General features: G+C 36.6%; 2 protein-coding genes across 2 annotated transcripts in view; both read left to right on the forward strand.

Annotated features, from left to right (window-relative positions):
• LOC306844799 (receptor tyrosine-protein kinase erbB-3-like) overlaps positions 1 to 9,256 on the forward strand; it is a 28,699-nt gene extending 19,443 nt beyond the window's left edge. The window contains exons 16-29 of the mRNA XM_079377173.1: positions 28 to 185; positions 1,294 to 1,347; positions 1,426 to 1,567; positions 1,651 to 1,770; positions 1,951 to 2,049; positions 2,994 to 3,179; positions 3,271 to 3,426; positions 4,117 to 4,192; positions 4,281 to 4,427; positions 4,926 to 5,023; positions 5,116 to 5,295; positions 5,921 to 5,989; positions 6,133 to 6,400; positions 7,261 to 9,256. Of these exons, the coding sequence (XP_079233299.1) occupies positions 28 to 185; positions 1,294 to 1,347; positions 1,426 to 1,567; positions 1,651 to 1,770; positions 1,951 to 2,049; positions 2,994 to 3,179; positions 3,271 to 3,426; positions 4,117 to 4,192; positions 4,281 to 4,427; positions 4,926 to 5,023; positions 5,116 to 5,295; positions 5,921 to 5,989; positions 6,133 to 6,400; positions 7,261 to 8,102 (2,595 nt within the window). The 3' untranslated portion in view covers positions 8,103 to 9,256. The remainder of the gene's footprint in view (positions 1 to 27; positions 186 to 1,293; positions 1,348 to 1,425; positions 1,568 to 1,650; positions 1,771 to 1,950; positions 2,050 to 2,993; positions 3,180 to 3,270; positions 3,427 to 4,116; positions 4,193 to 4,280; positions 4,428 to 4,925; positions 5,024 to 5,115; positions 5,296 to 5,920; positions 5,990 to 6,132; positions 6,401 to 7,260) is intronic.
• An 837-nt stretch (positions 9,257 to 10,093) lies between these two features.
• LOC306844617 (proliferation-associated protein 2G4-like) lies at positions 10,094 to 19,619 on the forward strand. Its single transcript, XM_079376877.1, has 13 exons — positions 10,094 to 10,316; positions 12,121 to 12,249; positions 12,442 to 12,547; positions 13,042 to 13,111; positions 13,533 to 13,625; positions 14,156 to 14,219; positions 15,155 to 15,233; positions 15,566 to 15,644; positions 15,782 to 15,915; positions 16,200 to 16,294; positions 16,389 to 16,516; positions 17,412 to 17,465; positions 18,301 to 19,619. Exons 1-13 carry the CDS (start codon positions 10,232 to 10,234, stop codon positions 18,361 to 18,363), a joined length of 1,179 nt encoding a protein of 392 aa, XP_079233003.1. The 5' UTR covers positions 10,094 to 10,231; the 3' UTR covers positions 18,364 to 19,619.
• The last annotated feature ends 204 nt before the right edge of the window (positions 19,620 to 19,823 follow it).

Consider the following 19,823-nt stretch of genomic DNA (forward strand, 5'->3'; position numbering starts at 1 on the left):
AATCTCTCCGTCTAATTCTTCCTACAGGGTGCTGATGAGTGTGCAGCCTGTGCGCATTTGCAGGACGGGCCATACTGTGTGCCCTCATGCCCAGAGGGGGTTCAGGGGGAGAATGGGCTCATCATTTATAAGTTTTCCAACAGCCAGCACAAATGCCAACCATGCCATGCCAACTGCACCCTGGGGTGAGGAAACTCAGAATGTCCGATAAAGTGCAATATATTTATTATATCAAATAAAGGGTTAATATGCATAAAATGCAAAAAATTAAAAGTCAGATTTACAGTAAATGAAGAACTCTAAACTCTGTTTTTGAGATATTAATTTTCAATTAGTATAAGATGCAGTGGCCAGTTTATTCCTCACAAGCATAAGTGTACTATTCAGAAGTTTGGGGTTTACAAGATGTTTTTTATTTTATTTTTTTATTTTGAAAGAAGTCTCTTGTGCTCACCAAGGGTACATTTATTTTACAAAAAAATAATACATAGATAAATAAATAAATAAATAAAATGTAAAAACAGTAATATTTTAGAATATTACAATTTAAAAGAACTGTTTTCTATTTTCAACAAGGCAGCATTAAATGTAAATTTTACATTAAATTACATTTGAAAACAAATTATATATATTTAAAGTGTATTTAAATAAATAATAAATAATATATTTAAATATTTTTTAAAGAAAGAAATTACTTTAAAATAGAAAACATTTAAAGTTGCAGTTACATTTGACATATTATTTCTATAATTTAAATAATAAATACATAAGTTATAAATAATAATAATAAATTAAGTGTTTAAATTGTTTAAATAACTTATTTCAATTAAATGTTTTCTATTTAAAATATTTTAAATTGAGCCTATATATATTTGCATAGTTTTGTTTATGTATATGTATATTCCTGTGATGCAAAGTCTTGTGTCACATGATCTTTCAGAAATCATTCTAATATGCTGATTTGCGGCTCAAGAAATATTGTTATCAATGCTGAAAAAGGTTGTGCTGTTTAACAGTTTTGTAGAAACTCTCAGGATTTTTTAAACCAATAGAAAGTTTAAAAGAACAACATTTATTTGAAATAGAAACCTTTTGTTTATTGAAATGACACGTCAACACATTTTGCTGTAAAGTTTTAATTTCTTTAAAAGAATATTAAAAGTATTAATTTATTAAAAAAATTACCGACCCCAGATTTTGAACAGTAATGTATGTCATTGCAATTATAATGCCTAATATTATCAAAATATTTCTGCAAATCAGTTAAAGATGCCTGTATATTTTCTGTGTCAGATGTTTGGGTCCAGGTCAGAATGATTGTGTGGATTCGTCCAGGTCAGATGCTGGGTAAGTGTCTCCCCCTGCTGGTGTGTTGTATGGCATGCAGCTGCCTGTCAGTGTGTAATTGTGTGTTTTGTGCTTCAGGTTGCCTGTCACAGCAATAGTGCTGAGCGTTATATTCGGGGTGCTGCTCGCATTCTCAGTATTTGTGCTGAGCGTTCTCTATCGCAGAAGTGCGGCCATCCGCAGAAAACGTGCCATGAGGAGATATCTGCAGAGTGGGGAGGTGTGTGCACATATACATATGAACCAGCAAACTGAACTGTGGAAGTGTTGTGAAGTTTTCTAAGGTTTAAAAATGTGTTTTAGAGTATTGAACCACTGGATCCTGGAGAAAAAGGCATGAAAGTTCATGCAAGGATTCTGAGGGGGTCTGAGCTACGGAAGATCAAACCTCTCGGCTCTGGAGTGTTCGGCACTGTGCACAAGGTACTGTACTTACACGCTCTGATGCCGTTACATGAGCTCACACCGAAACCTGACAATAGCTCATATCACTTACTGAAGCATTTCCTCCGGGTGTTCTCATAATACATTGTTTTCTTTCTTACTTCTTCTTTCTTACTCTCACTCTGTTACTTTAACTGTATTTCATTTGTTTCTTCACAGGGAGTTTGGATACCAGAGGGAGACACTGTAAAGATTCCAGTGGCTATCAAGACTATTCAAGACCGTACAGGTCGACAGACCTTTCAGGAAATTACAGATGTAAGAAACACACACACACACACATTGCCTATATACACGACTAATATACTATATACACCAATAAATTAGTTTATTTGTTTGTTTTTATTTTTAATTTATTGTTATTACTATATTTTGCATACAATTATTTTTACACTTTTTATTTTTACTTATGGTAAGTAATTATCTGAAAGCTTTTCAAAAGAATTCTGTTTGACTGGTGGGCGATAAATGGAAAAAAATATATAGATTTACAGTAATTGGGGAACTTGACATATTTGTAGAAATATTGTTTTAATTAACGCTTTTATTCTGCAAAGATGAAAAGTGACAAAAGCATTTATAATGTAAAAAAATATACTTTAAATAAATGATGTTTATTGGAACTTTCTGGAATATAAAAATATGAAGTTTCCATAAAAACATTTTAAGCTGCACAACTGTTTTTAGCATTAATAATAATAACAATAATAATGTTTCTTGAGCAGAAAATCAACATTTTAGATAAATAAACAAATCAACATATTAGAATGATTTCTGAAGGATCATGTAACACTGAAGACTGGAGTAATGATGCTGAAAATTCAGCTTTGCGTCACATGAATAAATTTAATTTTAAAAGATATTTTAATAGAAATCAGTAAATTTAATTTGTAATAATATTTCATAATATTACTGTTTTTACTGTAACTTTGATCAAATAAATGCAGCCTTGGTGAGAAAAAAGAGACTTTTTTCAAAAACTAAAAAAAAAGTACTGATCTCAAACTTTTAATACATGAAAACAATTACTGTGTAATTGTGAAATTTTTGTTCATAGAAGTTTTAAATTAGAAACTGATGACTATTAATTTGTATTACTGTGTCAGAATGTTAACTATTCATTAATACCTTTTTACAAAACAACCACATAAAAACATTCAAAATGAGCCCACATACTAAAATGATTTCTTTCTGTCCTGCAGCATATGTTGGCTATGGGGAGTCTGGACCACCCGTATATAGTCCGGCTCTTAGGCATCTGTCCCGGGCCCAGTCTGCAGTTGGTCACTCAGCTCAGCCCACAGGGCTCTTTACTGGAGCACATCCGGCAGCGCAAAGACCACCTCAACCCGCAGAGACTGCTCAACTGGTGTGTGCAGATTGCCAAGGTGAGAGAAACACAAAGTGCGTTTTGAGGTATTCAGATCATTTCAAGCCCACTTAAACAACTAAAGTCTTTCCACGCTTGCTCCCTCCTAGGGTATGTACTATCTAGAGGAGCAGCGAATGGTCCACAGGAACCTGGCTGCCCGCAACATCCTGCTCAAGAGCGACTTTATGGTTCAAATAGCTGATTATGGCATCGCTGACCTCCTCTACCCTGATGACAAGAAATACTTCTTCAATGAAATGAAGGTAAAGCAGGCTTAAAAAGTTTGAAATAATACAGGTTTTCCAATGTTTTTGCTGATTTGCTGCTAAAGAAAAATGTATTATTGCCATGAATGTTGAAAATAGATGTGCTTAATATTTGGAAACTGTGATGCACTAAGTTTGGGGAAAGAAAGATGGAAAAAAAATGTATAATTTTATTCAGCAAGGACGCATTTAATTGATTAAAAGTGACAATAAAGATATTTATAATGTTACAAAAGATGTCTGATTTAATCCAGAAATAAATCTATATTTTTTTAGCTCAAATCAGCATATTATATATATATATATATATATATATATATATATATATATATATATATATATATATATATATATATATATATAGAATGATTTCTGAAGGATCATGTGACACTGAAGACTGGAGTAATGATGCTGAAAATTCAGCTTTGATCACAGGAATAAATGACATTTAAAAAATACTCAAATAAAAAGAGTTCTTTTAACTTGTAATAGTAATTTACAATATTATTTTTACTGTGTTTTAATTACATAAATGAAGCCTTGTTGATCATAAGAGACTTTTTTTCAAAGACATAAAAAAATCGTAATTATTCCAAACATTTGATTGTTAGTGTATATGTACTGCTACTATATTCAAAGCAGTTCCTCAACCAGTATCACTTTTTTCCTAATGTTTGTCATTTCTAGACGCCAATTAAGTGGATGGCCCTGGAAAGCATCTTGTTCTGCAGATACACACACCAGAGTGATGTATGGAGCTATGGTGAGTCCATGTGTCGCATCATAAAATGGTACTGTAAAACACTGCACTTTGGATCTGACGATTCAATAAGAGGTCACTCTATCTCTAGGTGTGACAGTCTGGGAAATGATGTCATATGGGGCGGAGCCTTACTCTGCTATGCGACCACAAGAAGTACCTGATCTGTTAGAGAAAGGGGAACGCCTCTCTCAGCCTCAAATCTGCACCATCGATGTCTACATGTTCATGGTCAAATGTGAGTTGAGTCTTCATATAACCCATAATGCAAAGTGGCAGTGATCTTGTGCCTCATCTCATTTATCATCTTGACACGCTACATATACATTCTGGCAGATCTTAGCATGAAAAGTTTGTAAATGAAAATTAGGGTTGCACAACATTTTATTTCCGATAGTTGCAAAGGCAGCATTTCTAAATGTTTAAGTTAAATTTTATATTGAATATTCATTTAATATTTAGATTTTTATATCTTTTGGTATTATTTAACAGTAATGAAATATGCTTGTGTATGCTTAAAATGTCAACAATTTAAAAATACTGTTAAATGTAATATGTAGCAAATCTTGAAATGAATATCCATTTTTCATATATTTTTCATGCATAGCTCATTATAATTTTGAGCCTATATTCACTTGAAGCATTTATTATTTATTTTCATTTGTTGTAACATTATTATTTTTTTTTTTTATTTAATGTATTTGACAAAATACATAATTATCGGCTTATTTTACAGGTTGGATGATTGATGAAAATGTTCGGCCAACTTTCAAGGAGCTAGCCAATGAGTTCACCCGAATGGCCAGAGACCCCTCCCGATATCTCGTCATCAAAGTAAGTCAAACTGACGGAGTACTTAATTTAGTTTACCTGGTCAAGCTGGAACTGGTTTGAATGACTGTTGTTGATTGGTGCTCCACCACTAGGAGGAGTACAGAGCTCCTGAACCGGCCTCAGAAGAGTCCCATCAGAGGGGAACTGAGATGGACATTCTAGGGGTGGCACTGGAGCACCAGGAAGATGAAGTCTTGGAAGAGACCACAGACATGCCACGCTACATAACGCCATCTAAGAGTTTCTCTAGATTGCGTATAGATTCTCATCGGGTGTGTTTTATAATATTGATCAGAATTAATATGTGAAGGTTTGAAAAGAGACCAACAGACAAATAGACATCATAAAATAGACATCATTCACTATTCAAAATGTTTTTATATAATTGAAAGAAGCCTCTCTTATGTTCACTTAGTCTGCATTTTACATTGAATTTACATTGAAAGTTGTCTAATTTGATATATTTTCAAATTTCATTTATTCCTGTGATGCAAAGCTGAATTTTCAGCATCATTACTCCAGTCTTCAGAGCCACATGATCCTTCAGAAATCATTCTAATATGATGATTTTATGCTCAAGAAAGAACATTTCTTAATAGCATCAATTATGAAAACTATGTGCTGCTTAATATTTTTGTGGACAGCATCATACGTCAGGACTCAAACAGAAGGATCAGAAGAAGAATAGTATTTTAGTATTTGAAATTTAAATATTTTGCAACAATTAATTAGGTAAATTTAATGCATTCTAGTGGAATAAGAATATTAATTTCCTTAAAAAAAAAACTTACTGGTCCCAAACTTTTGAACATTAGTGTATATTTTCAGATGATTTGTGGAGGCTCTATAAATAACGAACATATTTTTTTGACACACTTCTTTTTGTTGCTACACCAGTCAAGTCTGACTCCATCCAATGTTGCTGGATATCTACCAATGACGCCTGGTCTGGAGAGCTCAGCACAGGTGAGGTTTCAATCATACATCCACATTAAAACTACATTTGATGTGTTAGGAATGAATATTGGAGGAGTAATGCACTTATCTAAGAACATATGGCTTAATATACAACTTATAATCAATATATTGTCCACCTCATTTTGCTGTAGACGGGATGTGCATCTCGGTCCCGTCTGGACTCTGGATGCACTGTTTCTGAGAGCTCGGAGGGACGGGGAACTGCGGTGGAGCTGGAAATGAACGAGGACTTCTCGATGGTTGGCAGCATGAGGAGGGTCACACATCGTGAGGACAGCGCTTACATGTCTGGGCGGGACAGCCTATTAGGACCTCCGGAAACAACCTCCACAGGAACTCAAGAAGAAGAGGACCAAAATGGATACGTGCTGCCTGGATTTGGTGAAAGCCCAGAGAAAGGTGAGCATAAGCTATTACAGCAGTGTGTGTGTAACCTTTATGCAACAATTTATGCAAAATTTTGATGCTGTGAACCTTGGAAGTCCTTTGAAGCAAGATTGAAAAGTCTGTGGAAGCCTGTTTCTGTAATAAATTTATGTTGTCAGATATAAAATCACATTCTGAGATATAAACTTACAGTTATAGCATACACCACTGTTCAAAACGTGAAATAATTAGGATTTATTAAATATTTTTGAGAGACATCTCTTATGCTCTCCAAGGCTGCATTTATTTGATAAAAAAATATAGGAAAAACAGTGAATATTGTGAAATATTATTACAATTTAAAATAACTGTTATCTATTTAATTATACTATAAAATGCAATTTATTCCTGTGATGCAAAGCTGAATTTCAGAATCATTACTCCAGTCTACAGTGTCACATGATCCTTCAGAAATCATTGTTATTTGCTGCTCAATGGGGGGGGGGGGGGGGCAGTACACCACCATTCAAAAATGTAACACATCTTGTATTTTTTAATTATTTTATAAATTACATTTTAAAATGTATTAAAATAGAAAATACGTTTTTTTTAATTGTAATAATATTTCATAATATTTTTTGCTGCTTATTTGGGGGGGGGGGGGCAATACACTACCATTGAAAAATGTTAGATATATTTTTAATTATTTAATTCTTCTAAATTGTAATATTTAACAATAGTACTGTTTTTAAGAGACTAAAAACATTAAAAATCTCGGAAAAAGCTGCAATTACATTAAATTTGAAATTTTTTATTTATTTATTTTCTTTTATAATTTTCCATAAATATGAGTACTCATGTTAACACATCTCTTGTATTTTGATTTTCTTTAGAAACTCTTCTATTTGCATCCTCTCGTGCAAAACGTTCTCAAAGGAGACTCTCAAGAGGTCATTCCGGCGACTTTTTGGAGGCCCGCAGTGTTGCAGGTGATGAATATGAGCATATGAACAACCAGACCCTGTCTCTCGGGCATATACCAGGGCAGCTCAAAGATTACAATCAGCGACCGCCACGCAACCGCAGCGCCTCCTTCAACCCTGCTGGCTTGTACAGCAATCACAAATCTCTAGCGTCCAGCAGACCCAGTAAGAGATCGTCGATCGAGGGCTCAGAAAGTAGCGGCGGTCTCTCCCAGTCCTCGACCGACCAAAGGAGTCACAGCGATGGCGATTTCCTGTCCAGTGAAGCGGAGTACACAGACGGCGATCTGGATCTCCAGGAGCTTCAGTACGAGTACATGGACATACGTGGTGGTGCAGGACCACCAACCAAAACGGAACTCAAACTTCACCTCCCAAGACCGGTTTCTCATCCTCCTCACAGAAGATCGCCACAAGACGATGAAAACGAATATGTGGAGGAAGACTATCAGTACACTAACCACCAGCCTCGGCTGAGGAATTCACTCAGGGTTCAGGGGTTAAGGGAAGGGGAAGGAGAAGTGTATGAATACGAGGATATGGACTCATTGGCTGCAGGTGGAGCATCTGCAGCCGAATACCAGAATCTGGATGGAGAAGATGAGGAGAGTATTGGGCTGACGGAAGAATCCCGGAACCCGGGGCCGGAAGAGTATTTAAAAGTTCCTGCAGGGATGAAACATAAAGCTTTCGATAACCCTGACTATTGGCACAGCAGGTCGTTTCATAAAGCCAATGCTGTCCGCACATAGTCACGGAGAATGGTGTGAAGGAACTTGATGCAAATGAACAAATGCAAGTTGAACTGTCTTCAGTGACGAATGTTCAGCATATTATTCAATAATGCACTACTTTACTGGTTCAAATCCAGAGAAAAACTGATGCAATCTTGACAAAATGTATTTTGATGTCAAATGTATTTTAATGTAAAAAATGTGCCATTTTGGTTTAAATGCATTTAAACAAGAGCAGCTTTGTTCTTTTTTGATATGGTGGAGGTGCCAGAATGACCAGATTTATGAGCTACACATTGAATGCACTGATATTTACATCTGGATATGTATGTAAGTGTGTGGTTACTTGATGTTCTGTTAATGCCAAGTTTGTTGTACTCATTAAGTGAAGCCATAAGCTTGCTGTTTGTGCATTTGAGAGTTAGTGTTCATCTTAAATATCTGTTATTTAGTGTGTTCATGAAGTGCCCAATTCAGTCAGCAGCTACCAAACCACTGTGCATCTGTTCAGATTGCACTCGAATTATTTCACAATTTAAATGCAATTTTCAAAATACATCTAATCTGAGGTATTTACATTCGGAATGTATAAAATTATGGGTAACACTTTATAATAAGGGTCATTAGTTAACTACTTTAGTTAACATGAACTAAGAATTAACTATACATCTTCAGCATGGATTAATCTTAATGTTAATTTCAACATTTACTAATGCAATGCATTAAAATCAACCGTTGTGTTTGTTAACATTAGTTAATGCACCCTGAATTAACATGAACTAACAGTGAACAACTGCATTCCCATTAACTAATCTTAAGACAGATGAATAAATACTGTAATAAACGTATTGTTCATGTTAGTTGATGCATTAACTAATGGAACCTTATTGTAAAGTGTTACCAAATGATGATGTCAGTTGAGTAGCATATTAATTAAATTTGGGTAAAGGTGTTTTTCTATGAGGTGTTTGTTGTGCATGCCTTCTGAACAAATCATAATGAAGTACTTGTTATGTTTCAAATGAAATGGCCAGTAAACAAGCTTTTATAATAAAACTATTGTTTTGTACACACGTCAAACTAAAGTATTTTCTCTACTTTGTAACGGTTTTAAATGATTTTTTATTTGCTTTTACCTTACACTTTCAATAAAATGTTTCTATATAAACCTGAACATTTGAAGCTTTTACTCTCATACTCGTAACCTTTTTTCTTTGTGTTTTGTTAAAATTTAGTAGTGTCTCAAAACATATTTAATAAGAACTATTAGGACAATTCCCATGGAGACCAAGACAGATTTATCATCTGTGTGTGTTTGAGATGGGGAACCTCTGAGCAGGTGAGTTATGAATTCATCCAACCTCATTTTCAGAGATGCCTTACTGTTTGATACTGTAATGATGAAAACATTCTGGCAGCTATACAAGCCTGTTTTATGATTTATTATTGTGTATTATAATCTCTTATCAATTGAACAGAAAATCAGAAGTCTTGTGCTGACAATTTAACCTTATTAATAATATTTTTGTTAAAGTAATAATGCGATATTTCTTAATTAAATGTAATATTGTTTTGTGGATTTTATTTCAATCCTTTTAAGCAACTGAAAATAAGAAGTGCCTTAAAATTCTATATTACTTGCAATTTACCATATATAGTTTAGTTTATAATGTATTTATTTTATATAATAAATCTAATAATATTAATTATATAATAATATTATTATTTTATATAATTTATTTCTGCATATATTAATTGTAAGCTATTATTATTTTTATTTTTTTCAATGTGTGCTGCTTGGAATTATTGTGGTTGATTTTAACAATGATAACGCCGGTTTGTTATTCGTAAAGGTGTATTGTGAAACTGGAAAGAATCATAATTCAATACAGATGCTTTGAAACAATCTGTGCTGTAAATTTGACTACTGTGCCCTTTTTTGGAAAACATCCAAAAGCCTCGGTTGGTTTTGGCGCCATTCTGTGTGACGACACCTGTGACGCGGCTGCGTAGTAGGCGTGGCTACGCAGTGCGTGGATGCTGTGGGCGGAGCTGGACGGTCGGCGAGCCGCCTGGTGGTAGTGTGACCGATTTCTGCTGTCCGCTCATCGTACTGCCAAGAAAACGCTTCGGAAGCCGGTGCAACGATGTCCGACAACGAGCAGCAAGACCAGACAATCGCTGAGGACTTGGTCGTGACCAAGTACAAGATGGGCGGTGACATCGCCAACCGTGAGTTGACGTTTGAGTGCAGGAGGTGTATAGTCGGTGACACGGGCCTCCACGCTGCTTTCTCACGCATGCCATGTGTTAGGACGCGATGAGCGGCGTGGGACACGAGACCCCGGCGCCCTGGCCTACGCTGCATACAGCCGCACGAGACCTCTTTTAAATGCATAGCTGTTGCTCCTGTACATGTCTATAAAGTCTGTACACTTTTTTGCAGTCCTACAGAACGGAGGGACTCATTCTGGTGCTAATGCTAGCTAGCATTAGCCCTCAGTGCATGTCAGTGGACACTTGTGGCTCTGGCATTGCCAGCTGCTAGAGGTTAGTCCTCAAAGGCATGGGTTATTAGTGAGCTGTCTGGATGGATATGTCCACTGCTGCCTTACTGTGGCAAATCAGTGACTTGAGAGCTTTCACATCCCATCTGGCAGAGTCTCACGCATCTATGAATACATCTGTTGTAGTGCCTGAAGAAATCTAGCGTGCTTAAAGTCTAGTGTGAGTCGACGACCCCTCAAACACCCCCTGAATTTGTGGTTTTATGCTCTCAACAGGCAATGATCAGTGTGCAAAACATCAGCTGCATTCAAAATTGGACACTCTCTGAGTAGGTGGTACTTTTAAACAAATAAGAATTTTGCAACCATTAAAAAAAAGTTCTATAGTATGAATGCAGTATGTTTTCTAGGGCTGCAAAATGATTAATTGCAATTAATCGATTCAAAATAAAGGTTTGTTTGCATACTATATGCGTGTACTGTGTATATTTATTATGTACTATATATGTAAATATGCACATGTATATATTAAGGTAAAATATGTTCTCACATATGCACAGTACACACGCATATAGTATGTAAACATAAACCTTTATTTTGAATCGATTAAACGCGATTAATCGTTTTGCAGCCCTAATGTTATCATCGTCATGTGACCCACCAGCATCAGTTGCTTTACTTCACTGGCATTTACAAATGCTCTCCAGTGGCCTCATGGGATAGTAAAGTGTCCACTGGATGTGCACTTCAGTGAAGTGACATACTGCCAAGTATGGTGACCCATACTCGGAATTTGTGCTCTGCATTTAACCCATCCAACGTGCACACACACAGCAGTGAACACACACACACACACCGTGAACACTTGTTACCTTGTTTTATGAATACTATGAATTTAGACACACTATTCTGTTTGCATGCTGTATAGCAGGGAAGTGTGCAGTTTCGAATGCGGCCATTGTTATTTGCACAAAGCATGTTTATTCTCAATGCGAGCCTTGTTTAATGTAATCTGGGTAATTTTTTTAAATTTTTTTTCTAATTTGATTATGATTTCTAACAAGTGAGCAATAATTTTGCACAGAAATACTGTTCGGTTTGAATGAATGCACAGCCTTTGACTTCAGCAATAAAACATACTATAAATGTTGCTTCTCCCTTTCAAAAGCCTATTTATTTAGATGACTATGGCCAATTATGTTATTAGAAGGTTTAGTTGGACTTTCATTTAGTGTGGGTTTTACTCCTTTCAGTTTTCTGATTAACGTTTTGAAGGTGCCGTCACATTGCAAATTTTCACAAGCATTTCAAGTCCAGTCATTTCAATAGCACTCCATGTGATCTGGAAGCTCAGAAGACTTTCCCATGCAGATTTTGCATGGGGTTCTGGTTGGTGGTGCACATTCACCATGCTGACCAACAGAAAGCTGCTTGGTTTGAAATTGACGTCTTTGTGAGTCTAACATCAATACCCTATAGACAATGGACTTTTTTGCCCTTAAATATTGGTCTTGTTCTTCTCTTTTTAGAGGTGTTGAGGGTCGTCATCGATGCAGCCAAACCAGGAGTTTCAGTTCTCAGCCTCTGTGAGAAAGGAGATGCTTTCATCATGGCAGAGACTGGGAAGATCTTTAAGAGGGAGAAGGACATGAAGAAAGGTGAGACAGAAATGCAGACGTGGCTAAATGCTTGTGGTTCGTAAGAGAGTGAGTGAGCCCATTCAGAATAGATGGGTTCAGATTTAGACTCCTCCAGAGAAATCTGCAGGCCTCGTTTGATATATCTCTCTCTCCTCACACATTATGCAGAAGGTCTTTTTGTTGAGGATTGGTGGTTGTCCTTTCTTGCAGGCATTGCGTTCCCCACCAGTGTCTCAGTCAATAACTGTGTCTGCCACTTCTCTCCCCTGAAGAGCGACCCAGACTACACGCTGAAAGATGGAGATTTGGTCAAAATGTAGGCAAATTCCCCTCTCCAGTTCGTCTGCGTCTGTCTAACCTCCCTATGTCTTTTCCTTCCTCTCCTTTTCCTCAAGTCACTCTCCTTCCTCTTACTCGGCCCATCTTGTCTGCAGTGTTCTCCACTCTCCGTCTCAACCCCTTCCGATTGTGTCTTCCTGCTTGTTCCCTTGTTTCTTTGTGATCCACACATGCAACTTTGCACGTTAATATTACACTTAATAAGTGTTTTTATGTAGACTCTGTAACAAAAAAAGTGTTCTGGAATCTCTTAGAGAAACTGTAATTGTCTGTGTCAATGTATTTCCTATTACGGCAAGACATATTGATGGTCTGGTACTTCGTTTTAAAGACCATTTTTATTGTATTCATTTGAAGGTGCTCAAAGTTTTGCTGATTATTTGCATTGTTCTCTGAAAGCACATAGGCTTTGCTCAGGTTTCCCTGCACCTGTATATATTTTTCTCCTAAATTTCTCTTTTGTCTCAACAGTGATTTAGGAGTACATGTCGACGGCTTCATCTCCAACGTGGCCCATAGCTTGATTATTGGAGCTACTAAGGTTCGTGTGCATATATATGCTTTTCTTCCTCACCATTACTACAGTTCTCATTTTATAAAGTTTCATGGCTGTATGGATGCCTAAAAGTGCAAATATAATATGATAATACTCACACACCTCTCTGGAAAATATGCTACTAATTGGTCAATTGTATCATTTCATGGCCTAAAACGTTTGAAAAATTTCCTCCGTCCCAGGCAAACAGTTTTCTACATGGCTTTGCTAGTTTCATTTCACTTGTATTGGTCTGTTTTCTCTACTGCATAATATAGTAAGTCAACCAAAATGCCCATTTGTTTGGTAGTAAGTAGTGACACAATATAATATAGTGTCACAAATAAACCTTGCCACAAAACTAGTGACTTTTCAGCTGAATGTGCATTATGCTGTAATTTTGTGATGTGATTTTGATTTCTTTCAGGAAGCACCTGTGACAGGAAAGAAGGCTGATGTTATCAAAGCAGCACACCTGTGTGCTGAAGCAGCTTTGCGTCTCGTCAAACCTGGCAACCAGGTTAGTACGTACTTCACAATTAAAGTGGCAAATATTTAAAGGGATAGTTCACCCAAAAACGAAAATTCTGTCATCATTTACTCACCCTCAAGTAGTTCCAAACCTGTATGAATTTCTTTGTTCTGCCGAACACAAAGGAAGATATCTTGAAGAAAGTTTGTAACCAGGCTGTTTTGGGGCACCATTGGCTTCCATAGTAGGAAAAAAAATACTATGGAAGTCAATGGTGCCCCAGAACTACGGTTTCCCACATTCTTCAGAATATCTTCCTTTGTGTTCAGAAGAACAAAGACATTCATACAGGTTTGGAACTACTTGAGAGTGAGTAAATGATGACACAATTTATTTTTAGGTGAACTATCCCTTTAAGTTTGAAGCTTTTAAACATCTATGAGAACATGAGTTGAAAGCTCCTCAACACAAGATTGCACTAATAGTTCAGTATGTTTTAAAAACTGTCTTATATGGTGATGGTCTGTTTTTCATGCAAAGTGTTTTGTCTTTTCTGTCTGCCACATTTACCTCTGAAGAACTCTCAAGTAACAGAGGCCTGGAATAAGATTGCTCAGTCTTTCAAGTGCAATCCAATTGAGGGTGAGTTACGGCTGTTATATCATTTGGGAAAACCCAACCGCAATTAAAACATTATTCATCCAGAGAATATTGTGGAGTTTGAAGGTGTGGTGGTTAGTAAACTCATTACTTGGCAAAACTGAGAATGAAAACGCATTATTTGTACAAAAACGGGACTGGCTTGATATCTGATATTTGCTTTAAAGGGACAGTTCCCCCAAAAATGTCATCATGTCTTTCATGTCAAATTCTGTCGTTCCAAACCCACACTTTGGTATATTATTGAAATAGAAAAAAGTTATTTTTAATGTAACCTGAGAGATTTCTGTCCCTACTTTGAAAGTCCTTGGAGCCAAAACTTTGATGCATTAAGAAGTTCATAACGAGGGATGAGAACCAGAAAGGGCGTAAGTGACATTTCACCAACTTTACAGGAGAGCCAAAACAAAAAAATTGCCATAGTTTGATCTTGCTTTGTGTACTGATTTCTATTGTTTATAATACAAATTTGTAAACTCATGAATGCAGTGCTTTTGCCAGTAGAAAGAGCTCATTAAGAGCTTTCATTTGATGTATATATCTACATTTCACCAAAAATGTCACTTACGCCCTTCTGGTTCTCACCCCTCGATAAAGAGATTTTAAGAGTAATCCATATGAATCGAGCGATTTAATCCAAGATGGCTTTATATGGTGAACAGATTTATTCACATATAAGCATTGATCAACAACACACATACATGAAGAACATCAAATATGATAGAAATGAAACTTGTTTGAGCTTCAGTTTGAGTTGAACTAACCCTTTAATTGTATTTAATCACATAAAACATGAAAGACAAACAACCCAAAGTATCTACAGGTGCCAACAGGAATGTGTGACTTTGATCTGCTCATTATTCATAGACGCATGTGCCAATATTCAGTTTTTCTCTCTTTTGTTTTTTCATGGATAGGTATGCTGTCCCATCAACTAAAGCAACACATTATTGATGGAGAGAAGACCATTATCCAGAACCCTACAGATCAACAAAGGTATAAAACAAACCCGACTATTGAATTTCTTAATGTTCTCAAACATCTCTATCCAAGAGAGCTGGTTTTTATGACACCTCAGAGCCACAGGGTTTATACATTTTAGAAAAACTGGTCAATAAATGGCTTACTTACAATATCTGCAGTTAAAGGTGGAATAAGTATTTTAGTATTATTAGAAATGGCTTCTTATGAGATTTTTGCATGGCAAAGTTTATGGGTGGATTTTTTTGACTTAAGAAGCAAGTAATCACATATGAAACATTAATAACAGTCAGTAAAGAGATTTTCAAGGGCAAGCACAACAATCTCCACTGTTTGTCTCATAACAGGAAGGACCACGAGAAGGCAGAGTTTGAAGTTCATGAAGTTTATGCCGTGGATGTGCTGATCAGCACAGGAGAGGGAAAGGCATGTAATAATCACACGGTTATGAATGACTGGCATTTTAAATCTGTTCTGCATGGTTGTAATGCAGGAGATTTGATTGTGTACTTCTCATACTGTAGAGACAAATGGACATTTAACCTGTATGATTTCACTAATAGGCAAGAGATGGCGGCCAGAGGACAACCATCTACAAACGGGACCCCAGTAAGCAGTATGGGCTGAAAATGAAGACCTCAAGAATGTTCTTCAGTGAGGTGGAGAGGCGCTTTGACGCCATGCCCTTCACTCTTAGGTGGGCAGCAGCACTATTCTCCCATTTGTTTGGTTTAATTGGCTAAATCAAGAAGTGCATCTGAATCAGATATTCTGTTCTTCGATGAATCAAGCAGGTGTTTTGGTGTACATTTTGACTCGAACGATACAAGAACAATGCTGTTGATTTTTGATGACGGGTGTGCTCTGTATTTGTATCATCACATGAGAATGCAAGGACAATGACTTTAAAACTTGGTGGATAAATCGATGGTTTAGATTTCATGGTGATTTGGTAAACAAAGTAGACTTTGTGTCCTGCAGGGCGTTTGAGGATGAAGGAAAGGCTCGTTTGGGAGTGGTGGAGTGTGCCAAACATGAGCTCCTGCAGCCTTTTAGTGTGCTGAACGAGAAAGAAGGTCAGTCTCATTATCATTGCGGCATTTCTTCCTGCTTTGACCTCTTTCTTTACCTGGTAAATCTCTCTTTCCACCCGTTTCTGTCTGTCTTTAGGTGAATTTGTGGCTCAGTTTAAGTTCACAGTGCTGCTGATGGCCAATGGGCCCTTGAGAATCACCAGTGGACCATTTGAAGCAGAACTCTACAAGTCTGAATATGATGTTCAAGATCCTGAACTGAAGGTACGTTAGACCCATCTATTCCATTTAAATTGACTATAGACCCTTTTTGCGTCAACGTCACGATTACGTCACAGCGCTAGCTGGAGGCAAAACAAAGGGAAAACTGGAGGCGGCCCATTCAAACCAGCACAGATTCGGCTACACAAGGAGCTTAAAATATCGTCTTGTTGTGATGTTGGGGGCCAGAATCGATGTAGAAGAGGCTCCAAATAGAAATTTTATCGCATACCTGCTGCCACTGCCAGATAAAAAAAACGACAACTGTGGTTAAACACGATAAAACGAGCACACTGGACAGAAGCGATAGTCAAAAATGCTCGCGTTTGCAGCACACACTTATCAGAAAAGGTTAAATAAAGTATTGCCTTTTGTTGTTATGAGTGCGTCTAAAGATTTTTTATGCATCTCACGATTGTTGAGTATTGTAATTGTATATACATTGTTGTGATTAATTGTGGCTGGAATAATAATGTAGCTGTAAAAATAGTTGCCTGCTGAAATTGAAATGTATAAACATCTTCATGACTAGATAGTCGTGGTGCGTTTGTCTTTACTATACACGTTAGATGTATAGTACTCAACTGAAGGGAATCCTGTCAGATCGACCAAGCTTTAAGTTAAAGTGTGTGCGGGTCGGACAATCTTGTTTCGTCCTTGAAAAGTTAACCTTTTCAAATAACAATCGCGGTTCCAGACATTGAGTGACCTTACATATGCGGGTAAAATCTGATTTTCTCTTAAACTTCATAGCTAGCGTTAGTGAAGCGGTCAGGGGAATCTTTCTGCCTGCCTAACCCCCGCTCACAGAAAAATGTCACCGTTTACGAACAGAAAAAGGTGAATAAATTAAGGTTTTTCCTTCCATGATGTTTTGTTTTTTTTCTGTCATTTTCAGTCTCTGATCCAGAGTTCTGCAAGTCGCAAGGCACAGAAGAAGAAGAAAAAGAAGGTGAGGCCTTTGCTTTAGGAAGAAGGAACAATCCTCATGTTGTTCTCAAACAAATGACTTTTTCTTCCATTAAACACAAAATGAGAAGTTCAATATAACGAAACAAGAAGAAAGAAGCCATTATAAAGTTGTCGATCACTTGCACCTGTAAGAAACTAGGTTCAACAGAAATTTTCAGCAAATTTCTTACATTTTTAGTTTGTGTTTTCTGCATCACTATTATATGGCTTCAGATAATGGCATGCAGGTTCTATGGATTAAAGCCTGTTCATACCAAGAATGATAAATGTATTGAAGCCATACTAACTATAACGTTCTGTTTATCATAAGCACCCCTGCAGTTATGTCATCTGCATCTTTAAATGCTTATGCAGGATGCATTCTGATTGGCTGTCAGTGTGTTTATCATTCATCAGCTGGTAAAAATCATTCTGAAAGTGTTTGAAAAATATCGTTCCTCTGTCGTTATTGTTATAGTTGTGGTATGGACTTCCTATTCTCATAGAATTACAATACTTGTATCATAGTTTTACGATGCTTATATTGTTATAGTTATCATTATGGATTATCAGTATAGTTATCATCCTTGGTGTGAACAGGCCTTGAGACTTATGGTGCTTTTGTCATTTTGGAGCTTGACTTTTCACATACATTATATAATTACATGAAAAATAGTCATTGTTGTCAGCCTGCACAAAGAAATGACAGCCATGCAGGTTTTTATGGGTGCATTGTAACTTTTTATAGTGTCATGGAATTCTGGTTATTTTGCATAATTGAATACCATCAGTCAGTGCTCTTCATTCATGTGTCTTTCTGATGCTTTTTGTTATAGGCTTCCAAAACTGCAGAGACTGCTACAGGCCAACCAGCTGAGAATGAAGTTGCAGCTAAATAGAGGCGACACCGTCTCACGAAATCCCCGAAGAGCAAAAACGTCAACATTTCACTCTCGCCCTACTGTCTATCCTCATCAAATTTGATCAAGAGTCACTGTCAAAGCCTGTGTTTAAGCATTTCTGCCTCCCCGTTACGGAGAAATGTCATTTCGATTCGGACTCTAAGCGAGTGCAACAAATTTGTACTTTCATAATGAATCTATTAACTCTTTTGAAGCACTCGATTTACATTTCAACTGGAACGCAATGCCTTTTTCAAAATGTAATTAAAAAGCTTCGCAATTCTTTTGTAGAGTTGCGTTTTTCACAACATGTACTGGTGACTGTTTGAAATGCTTTATTTGGCCCAAAGCTTCATTTGAAACTGCATTACATTAGATTAAGTGGTTTTGGGAAAGAAACCAATTCGATTTGCAGCTATTTCTCAGGGTTCTGAAGAAAAAAAAAAAACATCTCCCTTATCTGAGAAGTAGTTTTGTACGCTTAGGTTTGAGAATACATCCGTGGAGAATTTCATGACTTACAGGGGCATTAGAATTGGAATTCTGTGTATAGAATTCCTAAGCACTCCATTGTTGTGACGCTACAGCATTTCCAAAAAGGGGAACATTAAGTCTTTTTCTCTAACTGCCATCACTTTTCACAAGTGTCACATTTGAAGATGACATTATTGGTCATGCTTTATTCCTGCCCATTTTCTTTTTTTCTCCACATTTTATCTTTTGTTGATGCAGGGAGATTTTCCAAACATATTTTAAGATGTAATAATTCAAGTTAATATTAGAAACTGATTTATTAGGGATTTGGTTAAAGGTCTGGTCCAAGGTACACTAAAGCTACTTCAACCCACTGAAAACTTCCACTTGCCAAGGGCCAGCATAGTATCACTTTATCTTCTACAAGCAATAGAGTGTCTGTTTGACTGAATATACAGATCAAAACTAGGCTCGGACTGGATTGAGAAGCTTTCCCAGTGTCATTTTACAATCCAGTCAGTGCAGTTATTTCAGGAGAAGTGGCTCTAGAGCATTTCTGGATCAGTCCTATTATTTGGGACTTCGTTGAGGCTGGTTCGATACATCTTTTGAAATGTTGGTTATTGTGACTTTTGTTCTGTTTCCAGATTGTAAAGGTTTATGTGGGAGAGGAGGCTGGTGGATTGGATTTGACACAATCTTGTTTTTGTAGTACGAACCATCATATGGGACTATTTTACAACTAATGAAATAAAACATAAGTTTGAATATATTTTCTTTAAGATTGTCATCATTAATTGTAAGAATGCACACACTTTATGCCAATGTAGTTGGTGTACTAGTATTGTTTAATTTGAGTTCTGTTAGTTATGAATAAGTCATTTAGAAGTTCGAAGCATTTCTAATAGCTCTGAGAAAATAACAGGAACTTTTTGAAGGTTTTGTGTCGATGTACTATTTATAAACCAGATAATTATATGTCT

The sequence above is a fragment of the Barbus barbus genome (assembly GCF_936440315.1).
Source record: "Barbus barbus genome assembly, chromosome: 25".
In the NCBI taxonomy this organism is placed as follows: Eukaryota; Metazoa; Chordata; class Actinopteri; order Cypriniformes; family Cyprinidae; genus Barbus; species Barbus barbus.